Here is a 26553-nt window from a genome sequence, read left to right on the forward strand (position 1 = left end):
TATTGAAAGGAATCTTGGCTTGTTCTCCCGTTCTTTACAACAGGAGTGTATGATACACACAGCCCACTGATATTGAATGCGTGCAGTGGAATATGCATGCGGTAAGGAGCCCATGTAGGCCACAGGCTTTTTTGGTTGTGTTTTTTTTTACATTTTTTGTTGTTTGTTTTAGTTGTTCTGTGTTGGCTTATTCCCTGCCTCCACATTTTTGTTGCCATCTACTTCTTTTCATTATGATGATCGTTTTTCCCAGCCCTAATTTTTTTTTGTCCACTTAGCTTGAAGTGACCATTTCCCTTTAAAAAGCCGTTGCAGCCCTCAATGTATCTGCAGCATTATACATTCTTTCACCCCACTGTGCAAGCTCCCAACGCGATTTGCATTTCAGACAGGGAGGTCGCATTGAATATTAGAACTGCAGGATCCTAGAAGTGAACACACAGCTGGGCATGCTCAACTCAGGCAATCCATACCCCACACCGCTCATCAATTCCTACATCTTTAACAATCTAAAAACACAAGGTATAAACTCAAATAGTCAAATTACATGATGCACTAAACTTCTAATCTTCGTGTTCGAAAATTTTCTTTAGATGTCACTATCCCACTTTTTAGACAAAGAAATACAAGTAGATTCATTTTTCACTGTTCGTTCATTCGTTTTCAACTGTTACGCTGTCCAACATTTTGCTACAAGCAGTTCTTTGTATGCTACAAACATTGGTAATAAAACCATGATAATCAACCATAAAGATGTTTTCAATAATCTGTGAATGTGATGTATTATATATTTGGAATCTCAACAGTAGATATGCCAAAGTAAAAATTGCAAAAATTGCACAATTCACACAAACACATAGCAAAGGCAGTTTTATGACAGAATAGCCTACAAAGAAAGAGTGGGGTAATGTTGACTTTGTACGACAGTGTAAAACAGGCTATTAGCGAATTGGCAGCCCATTTCACATCTCTTCTGATTTTCAGTTCCATTGAAGTCAATTGAAGTAACTTTCGGGAAGATGTAAAACTGGCTGCTGATTGTACAATCGTGTAAAACGGGCGATAGTCAAAGTCCACATTATCCCCAGTCGATCTTTCATTCTTTTTGTTGAATTGGGTGATTTTACTAAATTTTTTTGCTGCAGTATAAAAAAATATATCACATTGAAATTATCAAAATCCTTCCATTTATCAAAATTAAGTAAACCACAGACATTTTAGAATTTTAGGTGATGTCTGCATGTGGCGTCAGCAATCTTTCCATGAGCCTCAGTGGAATTTGGCCAGTTAAAGTGGGTAGTGCATCGATTCACAGAAAGGTCACACGCTGGAACAGGCCACATTAGTGAAATCTATAGATACCAACACTGTTGTTGCAAAAATTTGATGCGAATTTCCCTTGATGGCTTAGTAGATAAACTGGTCTCAGCACCCCAGACTAGGGAGAAAACATAATATCAGCACTGCTTCCTGCAATTGTTTACTATCCAGTAACCCCTACTGGAAAGCATGTATCAGCTAAAGGTAGGATTGGGCTCAGATGTAATGCCCTCCACAGTTTTGTGACATTCACTTTCTAGGCTTGCACACGAAGAATGGACACTTGAGTGACTTGTTGGTAGACTGCTGAGCTGCCGAGTTAGCACCTTTGGGATAGAAGGGGAGAAAATTGGAACAGCTAAACATTTTAGTGCATGCTGGATGGTTTCAGAACAATTATGAATGAACCAATCCTAAAATAAACAAATTTGGAAGCCTACTGATCATGAATGCACAATCAAAATTCGGCCCTTCGAGTGTGCACCACCATTCAATAAGATCATCGCTGATCATTCACCTTAGTACCCCTTTACTGCTTTCTCTCCATACCCCTTGACCCTTTAGCCATCAGGGCCATATCTAACTCCCTCTTGAATATATCTAACGAACTGGCATCAACAACTCTCTGTGGTAGAGAATTCCACAGGTTAACAACTCTCTGAGTGAAGAAGTTTCTCCTCATCTCAGTCCTAAATGGCTTACCCCTTATCCTTAGACTGTGACCCCTGGTTCTGGACTTCCCCAACATCAGGAACATTCTTTCTGCATCTAACCTGTCCAATCCTGTCAGTATTTTATATGTTTCTACGAGATCCCCTCTCATTCTTCTAAACACCAGTGAATACAGACCCAGTCGATCCAGTCTCTCCTCATATATCAGTCCCTCCATCCCGAGAGTCAGTCTGGTGAACCTTCGCTGCACTCCCTCAATAGCAAGAATGTACTTCCTCAGATTAGGAGACCAAAACTGAACACAATATTCCAGGTGATGCCTCACCATTGCCCTGTACAACTGCAGTAAGATCTCCCTGCTCCTATACTCAAATCCTCTAGCTATGAAGGCCAACATACCATTTGCTCCTTCACAGGACTTCTAAATCCCCAAAATTGGCGATTTAAACCTTTCCATCACGACAGAAAATGTATGTGCACCCTGCGTAGCAACCATTATACAGAGAAAACAAACAAAAGGCATTGATTTACTTGGGGGAATGTAGATTCCAGACTTTATAAACCACAAATCTGTTTTTACTCAACCATGTATCTGGGAGGTTCAAATGGTGCCCTAACAAATCTTACCATTGATTACACGCTAAATATTGCAGCTAAAAAGAGGATACCAAAGGGCTGAAATTGCCCCCTGACTGAAAGGGGGTGCACCTACCGTTTTTAAAGATTTTCTCCGCCCGAATACATGCAGAGAGTGGAGCAAAATTGAGCTCTTTAAATATTTTTTTCTTCCTGGTAGTGTTAGGGGTGAAAGTTTGCGTGGAGCGGGGCAGAGGTTGGTCGGGGTCATCGGCATTGCGCTGATGACATCAGAGCGTCGTGCTCGTAGCAATGTCCCTCCCCTTTAGTTGAAGGGGAGGGCCACTGCGAACTCTGCAGCCATGTTAGTGGCACCCATTGGGCCACCAGGGAGGGTTTCGGCCGGGTCAGCGGTCCAACACCCAAGAGGGGGGTTCCGGGCTGCCCGTTGGAGGCCCGGTCAAACCAGTGGCCGCCATTGGCGGGCCGACCTTGGAGTTGGCCGACAATTAAAATAAAATGGCAGCCTCGGCAATGGGCCCTCCTCTTTAAGGGCAAACGCGCCACCCAGCCACAGGTAGCTTCCCACAGGGGAAAGCTGTCGGTGGCACCGAGCAGTGGCCGATCCGCTCCCGCGGGGCAATTTCCCACGCGGGATGGAGAGGGGGTCGCCGCCGATCATTAAGGGGTCGATGGGGCGGGCACACCGACAGGGCGGGTAAACCAACGCCCCCCCCCCCAAAAAAAAATGAGGACAATGTCGTGATTGTCAGCGACTCTGCTCCTACTGAGTGGTGAGTGCTTTCCGCACTTAAAAAAAAGGGGTAATTTCAGCCCCCATAATATTGCAGCCAAAGCAGATACCAAATTTATACCAACATCTGCAGTGTCGGTAGTGGTGGCTTGTCACTGCTTCTTTTGCTCTTTTAAGAGAACAGATTGTATAGATTATAGACTGAGGGAGTGCTGCACTGTTGGAGGTGCTATCTTTTGGATGAGACATTAAACCGAGACCTTGTTTGCCCTTGGGTGGAAGTAAAAGATCTGATGGCACTATGGCAGAGGGATCAAAGGCCACCTGATCATCATTCCAGTCAAATTAATGGAAGGAAAGTCTGTCGGCTCCTGTAAGGAGCGTGTGATGCTCCCTGATGGATTATTTTTTCTTCACTCAGCTCGAATGAAACTTAACTTCTGGCTAGAAAGTACACAAGAAATAGGAGCAGGAGTAGGCATACAGCCCTTCAAGCCTGCTCTGCCATTCAATAAGATCATGGCTGATCTGGTCTTGGCCTCAGCTCCACTTTCCTGCCTGTTCCCCATAACCTAGACTCCCCGACAGTTCAAAAATCTGTCTATCTCAGCCTTGAATATATTCAATGACTCAGCTTCCACAGCTCTCTGAGATAGAGAATTTCAAAGATTCACCACACTCGGAAGAAATTCCTCCTGATCTCCATCTTAAATAGGAAACACCTTATTCTGAAAATATGACCCCTAGTTCAAGCCCCCTCAGAATTTTATATGTTTCAATAAGATCACCTCTCATTCTTCCAAACTCCAATGAGTACAGGCCCAACCTTCTCAACCTTTCCTCATCAGATAGCCCCAGGAATCAACGAAAAAGGAGTCAAGGGTTATGGGGAGAGGGCAGGGAAGTGGAGTTGAGGCCAAGATCAGATCAGCCATAATCTTATTGAATGGCGGAGCAGGCTCGAGGGGACGGATGGCCCACTCCTGCTCCTATTTCTTATTTCTTATGTAACCTAGTGAACCTTTCTGAACTGCCTCCAATGCAAGTATATCCCTCCTTAAATAAGGAGACCAAAACTGTACTCTAGGTGTGGTCTCACCAACGCCCTGTGCAGTTGTAGCAAAACTTTCCTACTTTTATACTCTATCCCCCTTGCAATAAAAGCCAACATTCCATTTGTCTTTTAATTACTTGCTGTACCTGCATACTAACTTTTTGTGTTTCATGTACAAGGACCCCCAGGTCCCTCTGTACTGCAGCATTCAGTAGTCTCTCTTTATTTAAATAAATAATAATTTGCTTTTTTAGTCTTCCTACCAAAGTGGATAACCTCACATTTTCCCACACTATACTCCATCTGGAAATGTTTTCCCACTCACTTAACCTATCTATATCCCTTTGCAGATTCTTTGTGTCCTCTTCACAACTTGTTTTCCCACCTATATTTGTATCATTAGCAAACTTGGCTACATTACACTCGGTCCCTTCATCCAAGTCATTGATATAGATTGTAAATAGTTGCGACCCCAGCACTGATCCCTGTGGTACCCCACTAGTTAGTTTGCCAACCTTAAAATGACCCATTTATCCCGACTCTCTGTTTTCTGTTAGTTAGCCAATCCTCATTCCACGCTAATATATTAGCCCCAAACCTGTGAGCTCTTAGTTTGTGCAATTATCTTCCTGTACAGAATCAAGCCCGAGGAAATGCACCAGTTTGTTTCAACCTGAAAACGTTTAGGAGTAGGCCATTCAGCCCCTTGAGCCTGTTCCACCATTCAATGAGATCATGGCTGATCTGCAACCCAACTCCATATACCCGCCTTTGCCCCACATTACTTTAGTTAACAAAAAGCTATCAATTAGATTTAAAATTAACAATTGATCTAGCATCAATTGCAGTTTGCGGAAGAGAGTTCCAAACTTCTACCACTTCAGAGATGTTGTGTAGATTTAAATAGGGATTTTCAAAAGGCATTTCATAAGGTATGCATAGGAGTCTTGTTGATAAAATCAAGGTACTTGGTATTAAGGGGAAAGTGGCAGCGTGGTTTCTAGAAGGAAAGAAAGTCTTGCATTTATATAGCGCCTTTCACGACCACTGGACGTCTCAAAGCCCTTTACAGCCAATGAAGTACTTTCGGAGCAGAGTCACTGTTATAATGTGGGAAACGCGGCAGCCAATTTGTGCACAGCAAGTGATAATGGCCAGATGTTGATTGAGGGATAAATATTGCCCAGGACGCTGGGGATAACTCCCCTGCTCTTCTTCGAAAAAGTGCCATGAGATCTATTAAGTTTACCTGAGAGAGCAGACGTGGCCTTGGTTTAACATCTCATCCAAAAGAGGGCACCTCCGAAGGTGCTGCACTGGGGTGTCAGCCTAGATTTACATGCTCAAGTCCTTGGAGTGGGACTTGAACGCACAACCTTCTGATTCAACAACAACAACTTGTATTTATATAGCGACTTCAACATAGTAAAACGTCTGAAGGCACTTCACAGCAGTGTTATAAGAATAAAAAAATTAATTTGATACCGAGCCAGATAAGAAGAAATTACGGTAGATGACCAAGAGGTAGGTTTTAAGGAGCATCTTGAAGGAGGAAAGAGAGGTAGAGAGGCAGAGAGGTTTAGGGAGGGAGTTCCAGAGCTTAGGGCCGAGGCAACTGAAGGCATGGTCACAGATGATTGAGCAGTTAGAATCAGGGATGCTCAAGAGGGCAGAATTTGAGGTGGTGAATGGGCTACCCACTGAGCCACAGCTGACACAAAGTTGAATAGTAATTAATGGATGATGTTTGGACAGTTGGAATGTAAACAATTGTGTCCCAGGGGTCAGTGTGAGGACTACTGCTCTTTTCAAATGATCTGGACTGGAGTATAGGAGACACAATATCAAAATTTACAGATGGTGCAAGAATAGGGAGTGTGGTTAACTGAAGTGGACTGATAGCAACGTGCGGAGAACATAGACACAATAGTAGATTAGGCAGATACATATCACATGAACTTTAATGCAGAGAAATACAAGTATATTTTGTGAGGAATAATAAAGGGAGCAGATATATACTGAATAGTAAAACATTAAATGGAGTACAATAGCAGAGAGATTTAGGGATTGATATACTCAAATCTTTAAAAGCTGTTAAAAAATATCTTCAGGATTCTAGGATTTATAGTCCTAGAATATAAATGCAAACAGGCAGTGCTAAACCTGTATAAATAATAAAATATAGGCAACCTATATAAATTTAAGTTAGGCTGCAGTTAGAACGTTGGATGATATCTTCTGAGATCCTGCGCCACATGAGTGGAAAATTGTAGCAATGAACCGGTGGTTGCCTGATAAGTGTCCTCTGTCCCAAGTGAGTGCAGCTTAATACCTTACATCGGTAGCTTCTGACTATGGCATATTGTTTTGGCAACAAGCATCAATTTGCTTTCAGGATGTGGGCGATGTTGGCAAGTCTACACTTTTATTGCCCAACCCTAGCTGCCCTATCGCTACAAGCACAATGGAATGGCTTCATTGGCCAATTTAAAGGGAATCAAGAGTTTGACCTGTGCACAACTCCATTGCGGGATTGGATGTGCGTGTAAGACCTGACTGGGTAGAGGTGGCAATTTTACGGTTTTAAGCACATTTGTGATCCAGGGGGTTTTAATGACATCCTTAGATGGTAGGAAAAATGGCCACCAGGGTGGTAGGTCCCTCGGGAGCTCTCCCGCTCCAAACAACTCCCACCAGATCTCAGCAACTTTCCCCCCCACAACCTCCTCCCCCTCCCACTGTCAAAAAGCTCCCCTAACCAAATGGACCCTAATAGGAGGTGTAAGCACATAAACCCAAACCCTAGTCCCAACCCTGCGAATCACACAAGTTCGCGCCACTTGGGTCTACTGCAGGCTTCCCACCACATCACCCATCGATGTTCCCCGGCGACCTCCGACGCCCCCCGGCGATGACCTCCGGCAACACCCGACGACCCCCGAGTCCCACAAGTTTGGGCCATCCGAGCCTACCGCAGGCTTCCCACCTCCGACCTCCGATGTCCCCCGGCAACCTCCGGAGGCGGCGCCCTCGACCTGGACCTGGATATCGGGATGGCGACTTCAATGCAAAGGGTGGCAAGGACACAGACCTCTGGGGGGGGGGCGTGATTGGCAGAGAGGGGTAGGGAAAGCCAACTCCAGTGGTACCCTACTCCTGACAAAATGCCTAGGACATGAACTTGTCATCACCAACACCCTGTTCCGCCAGAGGGACAAATACAAGGCATCAAGTGCAGACAGCGGAAAGAGCGTGCGGCAAACCAGTCCCATCCACCCCTTCCCTCAACAACTATCTGTCCCACCTGTGACAGAGTCTGTGGCTCTCGTATTGGACTATTCAGCCACCAAAGACCTCACTTCAGGAGTGGAAGCAAGTCTTCCTGGTGGATGATGATCCTTGCAATTTTTATGGCCATTTTTTTCCCCTGGTACCAGCCCACAATCTTCCAGACTTTATTGAATTCAAATTCACCACTTACCACAATCATGTTCATCAGCAACTGTGAATGAGTTGTTGTATTTTTGCACAGTATTTAAAGCCTTTGGCAGATATTGTGGCGCTTTATGCAACATGGGACCAGTGGACCATGTACAGCATTGCCGATCTCCATCACAAAATTATTTTGCATGTGGTTTCTCGAGAACCATTCAAGCTAGGCTTAACTCCAACACTGGATGGTGGATGTTTAAATAAGCAATTTGTTTTTTCTACAAAACCTAGTTTCTGGTTTTACAAAGCACCTTCCCCTGTAATTATGGACCTACAGCACAGTAAATGCTTGTTACGGTAGGTATATAATTAGTCTGTTGTTTGAGGTCTGTGCATAGTTGTAATGCGCACACACTGCAGTTTATGAAGTTGAGTAATTTTAAAAGGAAAAAACATTCTGGCCTGGAATTTCCTGAAAACTTGTGCCATAGTAATAGCGCTTCTACAGCGTACGCCATTATTCTAGCGAACGGGTTCCAGAAAATTATGGTTTAAATGACTACCGCCCATGCCAACATTTCCTGCAACATTTGTGTGGCTCAGCCAAAACTCTCGCCGCAACAGTTAAAAGTTAATTATTAATAGCTCTCCCCTCATTCAAAACACCGGTGATGTCGAATTTCCTTGATTTATGCCAATTTTCTTACCACTTGCAGGCATGCTAATTATGGAAGATGTGGGTGGGCATTTGGTAACCATGTTAAAACATGTCCTCTCCCCCGCCCCCCCCCCCCCCCGTCAGTCAGTTCACTATATTGATTCAAAATGCGTCTTCCCATATCTCGTTTGATTTTCTTTTTAAAACTAGTGGTTTCTGATTTGTGAAGTTGATTTAGAATATTAAGAGGACATAAGAATCATAGGGGCCAAAATTCAACCCTGCCGGAAACGGGTTGCACCTAAAATTTTTAAATGCGGTGGCCCATTTGTGAAATTCAGCTCTTTGTCGGTTTTTTTTGAGTGGGGCGGAAGTCGGTCATAATGGGGGCGGAAGTGGAGGCCGGATGGTGTCTCTGCCACTGTGAGTCATCAGCACTGGGCTCTGCAGCTTTTTAAGTTAGATCCACTGGGCCACCAGGGAGGGTTTCGGCCGGGCCAGCAGCCTGGCACCCAAGAGGGGGTGCCAAGCTGCTCGTTGGTGGCCCGGCCAAACCCAGGGACATAATTGTTGGGCCGATCTGGCAGTTGGCCAACAAAAAAAAAATAAGATGGCAGCTGTGGCAGTGTGCCTGCCTATTTAATGGAGGCTGCACTGCCATTTTACACACACTGCAAACACAGTGCACCAACAGAAAAAACTATCGGGTGGTGGCCGGAAGATTTTCTCAGATGAAGTTTGCTTGTGGGGCGGGACATTGGCGGCGCATGCTTTGATGATGCACTTAAGAGGGTTCGGTAGCAGCAGGGCAGAAATGGAGGGAGTGGGCGGATATGGTGACCGCCGCAAAAGACCACTGGAGAGAATTTCGTGAGAGGCGGCCATTCGACTAAAAATCAGCGACCATTCGACACCGCCGCGTGGCCGCCACTTTCCGACAGTAACAGGCCTTATCAGGAGGCAGAATTTCAGCCCCATAATGAACAAAATACAAATAAAAGTGGGAGCGCCACCCTACATATGATGTGTGTTTGCTCTGTCCATAAATACTCGACTGATGCATAAGGTTAAAAAATAAATCTGCTGTGTATATGTATGACTTAGCAAAAACATACTTTAAAATGTTGACTTGATTTTTTTCCCCGATAAAGGTTTGTTCCGGTTGCTGTGTGTATTGTGTGAAGTCCAAACTATAGCATGCCATTACAATTACTGGTCAATATTTTAAACCGATTACAACCAATGCATGCACAAACAAAATTAATTTGTTAACTAAATGTATGTTAAATAGGCCACATGTAATAACTGGAGTCACAGCAATTGTCAAATGTTATACAATTTATATTACGTGGACACGATGTTTTGTCTTTCATCAAGGCAATGTCACTTAAATTTTCTTAACTGTCGCTTTTATTTCACTGCTGACATTTGTCTCCATTCACTAAAGACTTGACATAGGATTAAAAACTAGCATCCGTCTTTAGTCTTAGAAATAGACTTTGCAGTCCACAAGCTAGTCTGACAGCTGCATATAGAAACATAGAAAAATAGGTGCAGGAGTAGGCCATTCGGCCCTTCAAGCCTGCACCGCCATTCAATAAGATCATGGCTGATCATTCCTTCAGTACCCCAAATTATAAAATATAGCACTGGAACTATATTTTATAATAAACTTTGAAAAAGTTGTATCTCTTTTATTTACTTGCACATCTGTTAATATTTTGATAAATGATGTGTTCGTTCAGATTGTTCTTTATTAAACTGAAATGATCCCATCAAAATTTGGGGTGGAATTTCCTGTTTATTTGCAGCCAGAGACACATGCAATTGGGGAAGTAAAACAAAGACTGTAAAAGATCAAACAAACTCAGGCGCATCTGTGCACTGCATATAATTACACTACGTATAAATCTTTTACATCCGTCCATCAATCCCTGCACCCGAATGCATCTCGGCACATTATAATGGATGCAGGCCCGCCCACCCCCAAAAGCTAAGCATGTGAATTTCCTGGAATTACACTGGTTCAAAACAGGTGTAAAATTAAGGCCTAAATTTTAGGTGCCCTGTTACTGCTCTGATTCTGAAGGCAGCCACGTAAAATAAACAAGGGGATATTGCCTGTGCCTCTATGCCAAAGCCTAATCAGGTCTTTCATAAATAATATACTGATTCAGTCCACCAACTAACAATAGACTCTTGTATTGAGCTAAGCTAATTGCCTTTTGACATGGTGTTGGTGCTTCTTTCACCAGCACCATTTCAGATAGCAAATATAAATGTTGCTACTGAAGAGATGTGCTGCCATTTCTGCTGGCCCCTGGGCAGACTAAGTATATAGGGCAGTGAATGCAGCTTCCTGCTTATTGCCTTTTTGGAAGTTCTTGCAGGCAGAAAATATAGTGTATAGCTTTCAAACAACCACATACTGCTCTGACGCTTTGTAGCCTGCCCAGCAATATAGAAGGGCAGCAAAACAACCCGCGACTGTATTGCTGCTTCTGGAAGATAAAGGCAGCAAAAAAGGTTTATGGGGCATTATTCACTCAAAGGCCGGAGATTTTCTGGAGCTGTCCAGTATAAAAACTCAGCTTTTGTACTTACACAAACAGCCACTACAGCTATGTATCTGCTACAGCATGATCTATAGCTGAGGTCTAGGGTGTCTGTATTTATGTCAGATAAACAGTACCAGTAAATATTTATCATGCTGGCTTTAGCATTTTGGGAGACTTCTGCCTTATATTTGCTGGATGACCCTAGACATACAGGCTTTCAGAAATAACTAGAGTCAATATGGAAGTAGTCTTTCATTATTAAAATTCAAAGGGGTGGAAATTTGGTCTGTTGCTGCCTCTGTTTGCGCCCCAGAGGGGCGGTAATGGTGGCAATAATCATTTCTGGGCGCCCAGCTTCCAGTGTCCCGCCGGGACATTTGGTGCCGATTGTGCAGGGGTGAGGAGCAGTACCACCCGGGAGAGGCGCGACAGTGTACAACGCCCCTGGTTACGACACCGATCTTAAATTTGTTTTCTGGGGGACCAGTAGTGCCTCATTGCGTACCCTAGTGGGACTGTGTGGGAAAGCGGCCAGTCCAGCAGTGAGGGAAGGAATGTCTACCTGAGGCAAGTGTGATTGTTTTATATTTTTGCGATTTATGTTTGTGTGGCATCAGTAAAGAATTGGGAATGTTTTTGGTGTTATTTTTGCTGATTTTTTTTTTCACATGGAAGCCTCTCTTAGGGCGCTCCAAGGCCGGCTCTTTAGCTCGAGATTTCCAGTTGCTCAGCCGGCCTAGCGTCCTAAAAGAGTTGTGGCACGCCTCCCTTAGTGCTCCATTCCACACTCAGGCCCAGCTGATGAATTTTGCGGCTGCAGATGCAAACCATTTCCCGGCGCAAAATTTACCGTCCCGCCACCATTAGTGCTCCAATTAGCCCCCGACCGAATTTTCATCCCAAAGTGTAGACTGGAACCCAGATGGCTGCAAGATATAGGCTGGATCACTGATGTGGATATTTGGTTCTTGGTACTAAATCATGTTATTGGTCCACTGAAAGAAAATTTGTATTTTTATTTGTTCATTCAACTCATACCAGTTAGACATAGTATTTGTTTAAATTGTTTGGAAGTTTCAACGTATATGAGCTTATAAATGAATTTATTATATCCTAAATGGCTGAACCATTAAAGGAGCTTATGCTGAGAGAAGCTGAAAATATACATTATTTAAATACATTTTCAGGTTAACAGTACAGCAGCTGAGTTTTCATAGTGGGTGGTTCAAAAACAAGTTTGCGGTTGTTGCCCCTTTAAAACTATTTTGCTACTTTTACAAAGTATTAGAGTATTTACAGCACAGAAGCAGGCCATTTGCTCCAACAGGTCCATGCCAGTGTTGCATCATAGGCAGTCCCTCGGAATCGAGGAAGACTTGCTTCCACTCTTAGAATGAGTCCTTAGGTGGCTGAACAGTCCAATTTGAGAGCCACAGTCCCTGCCACAGATGGGACAGACAGTCATTAAGGGTAAGGGAGGGTGGGACAGGTTTGCTGCGCGTTCTTTCCGCTGCCTGCGTTTGTTTTCTGCATGCACTTGGCGATGAGACTTGAGGCACTCAGCGCCCTCCCGGATGCACTTCCTCCATTCAGGGCGGTCTTTGGCCAGGGACTCCCAGGTATTGATGGGGATGTTGCACTTTATCAGGGAGGCTTTGAGGGTGTCCTTATAACGTTTCCTCTGTCCACCCTTGGCTCGTTTGCCATGAAGGTGTTCCAAGTAGAACGCTTGCTTTGGGAGTCTCGTGTCTGGCATGCGGACAATGTGGCCTGCCCAGCGGAGCTAATTAATTGTGGTCAGTGCTTCAATGCTGGGGATGTTGGCCTGATCGAGGACGCTAGTGTTGGTGTGTCTGTCCTCCCAGAGGATTTATAGGATCTTGAGGAGACATCGTTGATGGTATTTCTCCAGCGACTTGGAGGCCCCTGAGCCATACAGGAGGGTGGGTATTACTACAGCCCTGTAGACCATGAGCTTGGTGGTAGATTTGAGGGCCTGGTCTTCGAACATTCTTTTCCTCAGGCGGCCGAAGGCTGCGCTGGCGCACTGGAGGCGGTGTTGAATCTCCTCATCAATGTCTGCTTTTGTTGATAAGAGGCTCCCGAGGTAATGGAAATGGTCCACATTGTCCAGGGCCGCGTCGTGGATCTTGATGACTGGGGGGCAGTGCTGTGTGGTGAGGACAGGCTGGTGGAGGACCTTTGTCTTAAAGGTGGGACAGATAGTCGTTGAGGGAAAGGATGCTTGGGACAGGTTAGTCGCACGCTCTTTCCCATGCCTGCGCTTGATTTCTACATGCTAATGGCGATGAGAATCGAGGTGCTCAGCACCCTCCCGGATGCACTTCCTCCACTTTGGGCGGTCTTTGGCCAGGGACTCCCAGGTGTTAGTGGGGATGTTGCACTTTATCAGGGAGGCTTTGAGGGTGTCCTTGTAACGTTTCCTCTGCCCACCTTTGGCTCATTTGCCGTGAAGGAGTTCCAAGTAGAGCGCTTGCTTTGGGAGTCTTGTGTCTGGCATGCGAACAATGTGGCCTGTCCAGCGGAGCTGATCAAGTGTGGTCAGTGCTTCAATGCTGGGGATTTTGACCTGGTTGAGGACGCTAATGTTGGTGTGTCTGTCCTCCCAGGGGGTTTGTAGGATCTTGTGGCGACATCGTTGGTGGTATTTCTCCAGCTACTTGTGTCTTCTGTACATGGTCCATGTCTCTGAGCCATACAGGAGGGCGGGTATTACTACAGCCCTGTAGACCATGAGCTTGGTGGCAGATTTGAGGGCCCAGTCATCAAGATCCCAGTCATCAAGATCCACGGCGTGGCCCTGGACAACGTGGACCATTTCCCATATCTCGGGAGCCTCTTAACAAAAGCAGACATTGACGACGAGATTCAACATCACCTCCAGTGCGCCAGTGCAGCCTTCGGACGCCTGAGAAAAAGAACGTTTAAAGATCAGGCCCTCAAATCTGCCATCAAGCTCATGCCAGTGTTTATGCTCCACACGAATCTCCTCCCACCCTTCTTCATCTAACCCCATCAATATATCCTTCTATTCCTTTCTCCCTCATTTGCTTATTTAGATTCCCTTTAAATATATTTATGCTATTCTCCTCAACTACTCCTTGTGGTATCGAGTTCCATATTCTAACCACTCTTTGGGTAAAGATGTTTCTCCTGAATTTCCCAATGGACGTATTAGTGACTATCTTATATTTATGGATCCAAGTTTTGGTCATGTCCGCAAGTGGAAACATCTTCTCTCCATCTACCCTATCAAACCCTTTCATATCTCAAAGACCTCTATCCGGTCACCCCTCAGTCTTCTCTTTTATAGAGAAAAGAGCTGAAGCCTGTTCAATCTTTCCTGACGGGTATATCCTCTCAGTTCTGGTATCATTCTAGTAAATCTTTTTGCATCTTTTCCTGAGCCTTGATATCCTTTTTATAATATGGAAATCAGAACTGTTCACAATACTCCAAGTGTAACATAACCAAGGTTCTATACAAGTTTAACATAGCTTCTCTGCTTTTTAATTCTATCCCTCTAGAAATTAACTCTAGTGCTTTGTTTTATATCATAGGACCATCAATTTATGCAGAATCAATATACTGGGCAAAGTAGGATTTCAATTGTTGCCAGGTATGAGAAGACAGAATTTGCATCTCATATAGTGTCTTTCATGGACATCCCAAAGAATTTCACAGCCAATTAAGTTTTTAAAAGTGTAATCATTGTCAAATGGACAAGTGGATGGCTTGGAAACTACTGTTCACAACTATGTGTTAACAATGGCTCATAACTCAACCAACTCATGCATTGAGAATTGATTTGATCAAATAAGCTAGCTATAATATTAAAGTAAAGATTGACATATAATTGAGGAGCAATCTTGTGGTCTCCAATTCCCTGCTTTACCTTGTGTGGTGTAGGCAAAGAGGAATTCCACAGAGTCACCTGCCACATAAACTTCCATTAGAGATTCAATCAAATGCGACTGAAAAGAACTATAAAGATTTTTGACTTTTTTTTGACTCAGTTTACAGGTTATGTAAGTCAAGCACGGTAGCTTCATGCTGTGTCTTTCTGCTCGTCTAACATTTTGTAAATACATCTTCAGTTTTAGCCTGAATGCAACACTCTGACACTGCAGTATTTATTGCCTTATGGAGTAGATACGAGAGCGTGATGAGTTATCTCAAGTGGTTTCTGGTGCATTATGCTATAACTAAAATGTGATTGTTAATCTTGTATCATGCTATCCAACTCATAAGGGTACAAGCTTTAGTTTATAGAGTTAGCGTGCTTATGGAAACTCCCTTTTTGCTGTAACTGCAAGGTAAAAGTATTTGGAATTTAAAAAATATAGTTTGCCATCATTACTGGTTGTTCATAATGATTTAATCACAAAGATACACCTGGCCATAACCAGAATGTAAACAAAGTACTGCGACATGGCTTTTTCCATTTTTAAAGACAACTATACACTAAATAACCAAATTTCTGGGCAATTATTTTACATGGTTTGCACAAATTGCAAAAACGAAAACGTGGTATATTTCTAAAATCTGCTCAGTGAACGGAGATGAGCGAACAAACAGAAAATCAATTAAAAAAGGGCCGTTCATTATGATGGGACTCTAATGCTCAGAGTGATAGCACGTGGGTTTGTGGTTCTAGTGTTTGTGGTTCTAGTTTCTCAAAGGATAAATCACCCAACCCCCAAATGAATTTTTGGAACTTACGGTTCTCTGGGAAAATCTATGCAGACTTTTCCTATCACTCACCACTGTCCCTGCAATATATGACCTTAGACCAGCACAGTAACAGATCCATGCATGATGTTGCTGCTAACATGTCACAACAGCTACTGCTCTCACCATTACAATACTGTTTTATACATTTTTAAAGCTTACTCCTCATTTAGTTTAGAAATGTTGCCGTCACTCGTATTAAGAGTCAAGGGGATGGGAATTTGGTCGCGCCTCAGTTGGGGCGGTATCCCGGACAGAATGGTAAATTTTGCGTCGACAAACAGTTTCCGTCTGCTGCCCCAAAATTAACCAGCTGGGCTCAGAGTTTGGAGCAGGACACTAAGGGAGGTGTTGCACGCCTCTTTTAGGATGCAAAGCCGGCTGAGCAAGGGAAAATCCCGAGCTAAAGAGCCGGCCCCGGAGCACCATAACATAGGCCTAAGGGGGGAAAAAACCTGAAAAAACCCACCAAAAACATTCCCAATACATAGCTCACGCCACCACAATATAAATCACAAAAGAAAAATGTTTTAAAACAATCACACTTACCTGAAGTTAGCATTACTTGTCTCACTGCGGCCGCTACAGCTTGGAATGCCTACTTTCACAGGCGTTCCCTCCAGGACACGCTACGGGTCAGCCGGTAACCAAAAATCGATCCGTGTCGCAACCAGGGGCATTGCACACCGGCTCGCCTCTCCTGGGTGGTACTGTTCTGCCCCCTGTCGATACCAGCGCCGAATGTCCAGGCGGGACGCTGAAAACTGATAGCCCCGGCACAGCTGCTTTCTGCCGCCATTGCTGCCCCTCTGGGACACTGAGAGGGGCGGCAGAAGACTGAATTTCCACCGCAAGGAGTTTCACGTAATAATTTTTTATTTAAAAAGGAGGTATATTTTTCAGTTCTAGCTGATCTTACCATCCGTGTACTGGATTAAAAAACATTGGCAAATCTTGTTTAAACAGCAAGTGCTGTGGATATCATCAGGGGTACAGGCTTGGGAAGTTCACTAAGTGTAGGGGAGCTTAAATAGCATGTACCAAAAGATGCTATATCAACAAATAATGAACAAAAAATTGTTTTTGGATTAATAATAATCTCTTGCAATTACTTCTGATGGTGAAACTCTCTTTTTGGACTAAAAATTTCACTGGAACACTTGCCCTTAATCTTTGGTTTGGTAGATCTTCTTCCCTGTGTTACCAAGTTAACTTGTCAGGGGTTTTGTACTCGAAGGACAGCCCAAAAGTAGATGAGAGTTTGACTAGGTTACTGTAATGTTGAAACGAGATAAAACTTTATTGTCCTGCCTCTTAATTGGTTGGGGAACAGACTTCTGGAATAAGTTTTCACCCAATAAGGGACTGAGTTTTAGAGATATATTTTCTGCTACAGAATCGGGTACAGCTTATTGGAGGCATCTAAAAACAGGTAAATTTTGATTTTAAATTTATAAAATAAAAAATATAAAATAAGTTATTGTTAATTTAGAAAAGGTTACTATGCTGCTTCACTGCATGTGTGATGGAATGGTCTATTTGCAAGTCCGATTTGTGACAAGTCCGATTGCGGTAATTGCAGAGGAGTTTCCCGGCTGTCTGCCACATGGAAAGTCATTGCAAGAATCCTCCTCAAGCGTCTTCTCCCAGTGGCTGAAGAGCTCCTCCGTCATGTATGTAGACCACGAATACTAACTGTATAGTCACATAGGGTGTGCCACCAGAGGGCACTGCGGTGCGAGACCGGAGGGTCACCTACATAGGTGTGCAGCGCCCAGTATAAAAGGCTGCCCACCATGCTTGTGCCTCACTCTGGAGTTACAATAAATGGGACTAAGGTCACAACAGCTCAATTACAATACTAGACCTCGTGGAGTCATTCATAAGAGTATCACAACTGCCGATGAGATTATAAACTTTTACACAAAAATGACTAACGTTGGTGCATTAGAAAAGTTCTCAGAGGGTGAAGATTGGGAAGCCTTTACAGAGTGGCTCGACCAATATTTCGTAGCAAACGACCTGGTAGGCGATGATCCGGCCAGGCTGGCAGATAAACGCAGAGCTATCCTGTTGACCAGTTGTGGGCCCGCGGTCTACGGCCTCGTCAGGGACTTGCTTGCACCAGAGAAACAACGACCAAGTCATACGAGAAGCTGAAAGTGCGAATTCAGGACCAACTCAAACCGAAGGAGAGCATCCTCATGGCCAGGCATCGATTTTATACACACCACCGCCCCGAGGGCCAGGAAATTGCGAAGTACGCTGCCGACCTCAGGAGGCTGGCAGGACTGTGTGAATTCGGCACATCCTTCAGCGATGCGTTGCGGGATGTCTGCGTAATTGGCATCGGTCATGAGGCCCTTCTTCACAAGCTACGGTCTGCTGAAACCACCGTCACTCTGCAGAAGGCCATCAGCATCAGCCAGGCGTTCATGACCTCAAGCAGATGATGACTCACTCTCAGGACTCAAACCTGGTAAGTACTGTAAATAGAATGGCACCTTTCACAGGCAGAACTGTTGAACGTGAGTCTGCCCAGGGCAGAGCGTACAGGCCCCCAAGTCCTTTAACTCCGAGTCCGCCGAGGGGTGCAAACGTAAGTCGAGTAGCACCATGCTGGCATTGAGGAGGTAATCACAGGGCTCATCAGTGTCGGTTCAGAGACTGTGTGTACAAAGGCTGCAGCACAAAGGGCCACCTCCAGCAAATGTGCAAAAGAGCTGTGACTCACCACGTGGAAGAGGAGTCAGCAGATGACTGTGAATCCAGTGCAGATTACGAGGAGATGGCTAGAGAGGCAGCTCAGTCCCAGGATGAAGTGTATGGAGTATATACCTGCACCACAGATTGTCCTCCAGTGATAATGGAAGTCGAGATAAATGGCGGTCCAGTCTTCATGGAAGTGGACACAGGGGCGAGTCAGTCAGTAATGAGCCAGGAAGCCTTTGAGAGGCTATGGAAAGATCAAGCTGAATGACCCAAGCTGGTCCCGGTTCAGGCAAAGCTGCGCACCTACACCAAGGAACTGATATCAGTTGTTGGTAGCGCGGATGTAAGTATATCCCATGGTGGTGCAGTGCACAATTTACCATTGCGGATTGTATCAGGTGATGGACGAATGCTACTTGGAAGAAGATGGATGGTGAAGATTCATTGGAGCTGGGAAGACTTCATCCCTCCAGTGATCAACGTCCCCTGTGCTCAGAGGCAGAGCAAGCCCCCACCTTTGGTTGGACCAGGCACAGGAGAGCAGATCCGCGCAGCTCCCGAGGCACAGACCGCTCATCACGACTGCGTGGTGATGACCCGGCCGAGACGACCCGAACGTACCTTCCCGGTTTCAGTGGCAGGACTCCTGGGGAGGAAGATTGGATCCGAGGGCACCTTCCCAGCTTCAGTGGCAGGACTCCTGGGGAGGAAGATTGGATCCGAGGGCACCTTCCCAGCTTCAGTGGCAGAATCCCTGGGAAAGAAGATTGCGGCAGTTGACATCATGGACAGGGAAAAGATGGCGTTCAAACCACGAGGTGCAGTACTAATGGAGCAACGACACGTGGTTCCACGCAAGGAAGATGATTGGGGTAAAAGTAGTAAGGCCATTTTAAAGAAGGCCAGCAACCCGCCATTTTTAAATGAACTGCTTGAAATTGGTAACCAATGTAAAAGTCCAGCTGTAACGACCAAAATGTTGTTGAGCGATGGCGGGTGCAAATTGCAATGTAGCGGGCGAACACCTAACGGTCGTAAATAGGTCCTGCGGGTTACCCAATGCTGTAGCCTGCGTCCCCGGGACCGGAACGATGGATCATAAAGTGTCCCCACAGCTGACAGAAGTAGACAAGCCACAGAGTAAACAATCTCCAGAGAGCAGAGGCACCGGTAGCGATACCCTGCCTCAGATCGGTTTAACATTGCAGGCACCTGATGGCATGAACCGCCACGGGCCAGAAACAGTAAACTGCGCCTATGCTCGCAGTCGGTTACCGTCGCCCAACACCCGGGTGGAAAAGGCGCAGCCCATAAACCCACTCGCCACCACGGCAATGCCCAAGAGCGAAGGGTCACCCGCAACGGCTCCTCCGAACGGAACCTGGACCAGCCAGGATCCCAAACTGGAGTGCTCACAATGGTGCCCTCAAGGAAAGCGAGTTAGCAGTCCCCTGCGAACTGCCAGACAAGATGAGGCAGCCCCACCGTCGGTTGGACGAAACGCTTACTTGCTCAGACCCTTTCCCAGGGAGCAGCAACACTGTGCAAACGAAAAGGACAGGGAGGTCACAGGCATATCAGCTGTCTTTGGGGCTGCCCGATACTAGGAGTAACAGCAAGAGCCCTGAGCTCTGGCAACTCGAGCAAAATGAGCTCACCTCACCCACAGACCCACTAGCATGGGGCGCTGCACCGCCACCAGACGACCCGGATCTCATCCGGCCGTGCTGGAACTAGACTGTCCTTGTGTACCTGTACCACACAAAAAGAAATGCAACTGTAATCCACCCAACAAATGTACCAAGATGTAAATGTAAAACCCATGTGATGAACATGAATGCAACTTGCATGTAACGGGCCATTAGCATGATCTCTGTGTGTGGGGGAGGGGGGGGGGGGGGAGAATGGAGTAGTCATGGACTCATAACCAGAAACCACTGGGACCTCCATTGGCAACAACTCTCACTACCAACCCAAACAAGCTAGAAGCAACCCTCCAATGGTCAACCAGGAAGAGCAAAGCCTAGTTCACTGTCAATGTACGAGTCAAGTTGCATTAAAGACTTCAGGGGGAGGGTGGGGGGGTGGAAGTGATGTCATGTATGTAGACCATGTATACTAAATGTATAGTTACATAAGGTGTGCCACCAGAGGGCACTGCGGTGCGAGACCTGAGGGTCACCTACATAGGTGTGCAGGGCCCAGTATAAAAGGCTGTCCATCATGCTTGTGCCTCACTCTGGAGTTACAATAAATGGGACTAAGGTCACAACAGCTCAAGTACAATACTAGACCTCGTGGAGTCATTCATAAGAGTATTAAAGACATAACACTCCCAGAGTCGCAATGTGGATTCCGCCCACTAAGGAGAACAATGGACAGGATCTTCACCACGCATCAAATTCAAGAGAAATGCAGGGAGCAGCACCAATCTCTGTACATGGCCTTCTTTGACCTCACAAAGGCCTTCGACATAGTCAACCATGAGGGATTATGGAGTGTCCTCCTCAAATTCGGTTTCCCTCAAAAGTTTATCACCATGCTCCATGATGACATGCAAGTGTGATCCTGACCAACGGATCCACCACAGACCTAATTCACGTACGGACTGTGGTCAAGCAAGGCTGTGTCATCGCACCAACGCTCTTCTCGATCCTCCTTGCTGCAATGCTCCATCACCCCCTCAATAAGCTCCCCGCTGGAGTGGAGCTAATCTACAGAACAAATGGGAAATTGTTCAACCTCCGTCGCCTCCAGGCCAGATCCAAGGTTGGCCCATCCCGTGTCTTTGAATTACAGTATGCAGATGACACTTGTGTTTGCGCACACTTGGAGATTGAATTCCAAACCATCGTCAACACCTTCACCAAAGCGTACGAGAGTATGGGCCTTACACTAATCATCGTAAGACAAAGGTCCTCTGCCAACCTGCCCCTCCCCCCCCACCAATTATCAAAATTCATGACGAGGCCTTGGACAACGTGGACCATTTTCCATACCTCGTGAGCCTACTGTCAAACAAGGGCAGATGTCGATGACAAAGTCCAACACCGCCTTCAGGTCTCATGGTCTACAGAGCAGTAGTGATACCCACCCTCCTACGTGCTTCAGAGACATGGACTATGTACAGCAGGCACCTCAAAGCACTGGAGAAGTACCACCAACACTGCCTCCGCAAGATTCTGCAAATCCATTGGCGAGATAAGCGCACCAACGTCAGTGTTCTCGCTCAGGCCAACATCCCCAGCATCAAAGCATTGACCACACTCGATCAGCTCCGATGGATGGGCCACATTGCCTGCATGCCTGATACCAGACTCCCAAAACAAGTGCTCTACTCAGAGCTCCGACACGGCAAGCGAGTCCCAGGTGGGCAGAGGAAAAGCTCCAAGGACACCTCAAAGTCTCCTTGAAAAAGTGCAATATCCCCACCGACACCTGGGAATCCCTGGCCTAAGACCGCTCGAGTCTCTTCACCGGGAGCAAGCGGAAGCCAAGCGCAAATAGCGGAAGGAGCGCATGACAACCCAGGCACCCCACTCACCCGTCCCCCTCAACCACCATCTGCCCACCTGTGACAGAGACTATAGGTCCCGCATTGGACTCATTAGTCACTTGACAACTCAGTGTGGAAGCAAGTCATCCTCGACTCCGAGGGACTGCCTAAGAAGAGAAAAAGAATTTGCAGCTCTGATTTAGGAATGACAGCTCTAGTAATGACAAAGGCAGCAGTGGTCAATAAAATGCATCTTCTCTTTAAATAAAATAAAGTTATAGTACTGGCACAACAATACCATTTCATAGGGGGCAGTGAGAGCGGATTCACTCCAAACATTCAGAAGGGAGCGGGACAAGTTTCTGAGTGTGGCCAACAAACCTGCTTATAGAAGGTAGGTGGGAACTGGGGGAATGTGTCTTCCAGAACTTATTTGATCGCCTGTAGGGTCAGATTTTTCCTAAATTGACATATGTTTTTCTTTCTCTGTTTATATGCCTCTCTCTGGAGAGTGCATGGCTGATGGGTGGAGGGGCCAGATGAGGGGTGCTGTTGTGCAGAAGTTATACCATGACAGTAGAAGACAGGCTCGATGGACCAACTGATCTGTTCCTGTCCTTCGGTTTCACATGTTCAAGGCTAGCATACCTGACCAAAGCACTATTTGCTCAAGTACTAAAAAATAATTGAGCTGGAACTAAACATTCAATCAATAGGAAGTCACTCATGAAGATGGCGTAAAAAATACTCAAATTCATTATTGATGACTTAGAGAATTTTCTTTGCTTGTTGAATATGTTATTTATTTTCAATTCCCAATGCAGTATCCTCCATTTATATATTTTATCGCTTTTTTCTGTTCTTTGGGAGGAATGTCATGCAGGTACCAGTTGGATATGTCTCGGTCAACAACTGCACGGACAAAGTTCTTTAAGAAGCGTTCAAGCTTTTCACATAAAAACATGTGAGATTAAATCTGTATTTGTTCAGTGACAGATAATTTCAAATCATATGCAGCATTTTACCAATATAAATTGAACAAAACAGTACTGAAGAACTGCCACCTTACCTGGAAAGACTCCTAAACCATTGTTTGCTTCCATGTTTATGACCAGTGCTCCAGCGGTAATGCTAAAGATCTGCCGAGGAGCGAAGTTCAATCCATCTGTAACCTGAAAGTTAAAGCCGCCTGACATGGCTCCTGGAAAAATAGAAGGGACAAACTAAGTATATTTAAAACTGTCCAGATTCAAGATAGAAAATTAACTTGCCTTACTCAGGAAGGCCCCAAAATTTCTCTAGCACAGATCTGGTGCAACAAGTGTGATGGGGCAGGACATCCAGCCACCAGTCGTGCCCAGCACCGACTCCTTCCCAAATTCCTCATCGTCATAGTCAGTCCCTCGGAATTGAGGAAGACTTGCTTCCACTCTTTGCTTGAGTTCTTAGGTGGCTGTACAGTCTAATACGAGAACCACAGTCTCTGTCACAGGTGGGACAGACAGTGGTTGAGGGGAAGGGTGGGCGGGGAGCCTGGTTTGCCGCACGCTCCTTCCGCTGCCTGCGCTTGATTTCTGCATGCTCTCAGCGACGATACTCGAGGAGCTCAGCGCCCTCCCGGATGCACTTCCTCCACTTAGGACAGTCTTTGGCCAGGGATTCCCAGGTGTCAGTGGGAATGTCACACTATATCAAATTCCAGGGACAAGTTCATTTACATAAAGGGAGTATGAACCTACTCCACTTATGGTGCTCCTTGGGTGTTCACCCTGCAGGGGCCCAGAAATGTCAGAGCAACACCAAACTGCACCAGCCGATAGTTGGAATTTCTTCTAAACAACCCGAGAAAGCCACCATTGCCTGTGGAGGTTAGCATTGGTGCTTCACTTTTCATTGGCTCCAAGAAAGGCAGAACCATGGGGATTTCTGGTGGATAATGTCATCCCGCCTGCCCTACCTCTTTCAGCGACACCAGGCAGACGGCAGTAGGTGCAAGAAGCACCTGCCCCCTCCTGTCAGTTATTGCTTGTGGGGAGAAAGGGTTGGAGATCCAGTGCAATCAGATCCCGCCCCAAATTCCAACCCACCTAACGCCTGGTATACTCCCCAGTACCATCTACCAAAGTCCAGGAACTTGCGGGGTGGAGTCTTTTTAATTAAAATTTTAAAAAATTATGAAAAAAATAGGATTAATTTAGTAGTCTTTGCTACTTGGCTGTCATTCTACTTATTATTTAAGCTCGTGTTTGAACAGAGTGCTGTTGAATATCAGGAGTAACAATTTGAAGGAATTACTGAGCCGAGAGGTACAAAGAAAATAAATTGCCATCCACAGTTTAAGTGCCATGGGTTATAAAGACAGAGGCTGTAGTTGATTCAGTTCCCTTGCATTGTTGGAAGCAGTTCACCATAGAAACTTTAAACACAAAGGAGGCATTTTAGCTCATCATGTCCTTGTCACTGCAAACTTCACGCCAGAGCTACCTACCTTAATCCTTTTTTGCTCTTTCCTAGTCCTCTTTAATACTAAAAGTGTTAAGCCCGCTTCTTAAATGTTGTGCTTATATCTACGTTGTCACTTGTGGTAATGGATTTCTGCAAATCGCCCTCTTTATGAGCCCAAATTTGCCCAGGAGTTGCTGGTTTTTTTTGAGCAACTTGATTTTTCTGGAGTATCTTAAAAATCCCCATTCTGCACATTTAATTTGCGCCAGTGTAAGTGAGTTAGTTAGGATTTTTTTTTAGTTTAGTTTTATTTTCAAAAGGGGCATTACCAGCCACCTATGCCCGTTTTGGCCATTTAAGCCAGTTTGGACAGCTAATAGTTGCTCTAAACTAACTTAGGCCCGCTTGTTGCCGCACAGAAAACCCTTGCGGAGAGTCAAGAAATCAACGCAGGTAGCCAGAGATGGGCTTTGGGGGGGGGGGGGGGGGAAAGCGGAGAGGACCTTGCAAAGCACTAAACACCTGCACAACAATATTCAAGATGCATAGAAACCATCAATATAAAACTTAAGTCCTACCTTCATAATTCATAACTCGGCCCAGGAAGTCAACGGGCCTGCCTGTGCAAGAGGCCACTATATTGGGGATAGGTGCGGGTGGGTGGGACACCCGGGCGGGTGAGAGAGCGCAGGGAACTGGCCACACACAACACACAGCAGGCTGGGCTCGCAGAACATGGAGGCTGCAGGAGTCAACTCCGAGGGACTGGAGGACTTCTCTCTCCGAGGACTGCTGACTCCCCCTCCCCTCCCCTCCCCCGATCAAAACACTCTCCCCCCCATCAAAACTCTCCTCCTCTCCCGCCCCCCCTCCCCTCCCAGATCAAAACACTCTCCCCCCGGATCAAAACTCTTCCCCCCCCCCCCCGCCCCCCCATCAAAACACTCTTTCACTCTTTCCTCCACCCCCCCCGATCAAAACTCTCCCCCCTCCCCTAACCCCCCCCCCGATCAAAACTCTCCCCCCTCCCCTAACCCCCCTCCCCCCCCGATCAAAACACTCCCCCGCCCCCGGATCAAAACTCTTTCCCTCACGCATCCCCGATCAAAACTCCCCCCCCCCCCCCTCCGATCAAAACACTCTTCCCACCCCCACCCCCCCGGATTAAAACTCTTTCCCACCCCCCATCAAAACTCTCCTCCTCCCTCCCCCCCTCCCTCCCTCCCATCAATAAATAAAAAATAAAACTCAAGTAAAAACAGAGAGACAGACTATTATCTGAATGGTGACAGATTAGGAAAAGGGAAGGTGCAACGAGACCTGGGTGTCATGGTACATCAGTCATTGAAGGTTAGCATGCAGGTACAGCAGGCGGTTAAGAAAGCAAATGGCATGTTGGCCTTCATAGCGAGGGGATTTGAATACAGGGGCAGGGAGGTGTTGCTACAGTTGTACAGGGCCTTGGTGAGGCCACACCTGGAGTATTGTGTACAGTTTTGGTCTCCTAACTTGAGGAAGGACATTCTTGCTATTGAGGGAGTGCAGCGAAGGTTCACCAGACTGATTCCCGGGATGGCGGGACTGACCTATCAAGAAAGATTGGATCAACTGGGCTTGTATTCACTGGAGTTCAGAAGAATGAGAGGGGACCTCATAGAAACATTTAAAATTCTGACGGGTTTAGACAGGTTAGATGCAGGAAGAATGTTCCCAATGTTGGGGAAGTCCAGAACCAGGGGTCACAGTCTGAGGATAAGGGGTAAGCCATTTAGGACCGAGATGAGGAGAAACTTCTTCACCCAGAGAGTGGTGAACCTGTGGAATTCTCTACCACAGAAAGTAGTTGAGGCCAATTCACTAAATATATTCAAAAGGGAGTTAGATGAAGTCCTTACTACTCGGGGGATCAAGGGTTATGGCGAGAAAGCAGGAAGGGGGTACTGAAGTTTCATGTTCAACCATGAACTCATTGAATGGCGGTGCAGGCTAGAAGGGCTGAATGGCCTGCTCCTGCACCTATTTTCTATGTTTCTATGTTTCTATGTTTACCTCGGCGCGGGAGGCCACTCGGCCGGGGATAGATGCGGGACTCTTTCCTTGACGTGCAGCAGCTTGGCGCATGTC

General features: G+C 45.9%; 1 protein-coding gene across 2 annotated transcripts in view; it reads right to left on the minus strand.

Moving 5' to 3' along the window:
* Positions 1-26553, minus strand: part of cspg4ba (chondroitin sulfate proteoglycan 4ba) — a 177102-nt gene that overhangs the window by 59446 nt on the left and 91103 nt on the right. The window contains exon 7 of one of the 2 annotated variants that reach the window (XM_070868745.1): positions 23054-23185. The exons of the other annotated variant lie outside the window; for it this stretch is intronic. Coding sequence (XP_070724846.1) covers positions 23054-23185 — 132 coding nt within the window. The remainder of the gene's footprint in view (positions 1-23053; positions 23186-26553) is intronic. 2 annotated transcript variants of the gene reach the window in all.

This window comes from Pristiophorus japonicus, chromosome 2 (assembly GCF_044704955.1).
Source record: "Pristiophorus japonicus isolate sPriJap1 chromosome 2, sPriJap1.hap1, whole genome shotgun sequence".
NCBI classification, from domain to species: Eukaryota; Metazoa; Chordata; class Chondrichthyes; family Pristiophoridae; genus Pristiophorus; species Pristiophorus japonicus.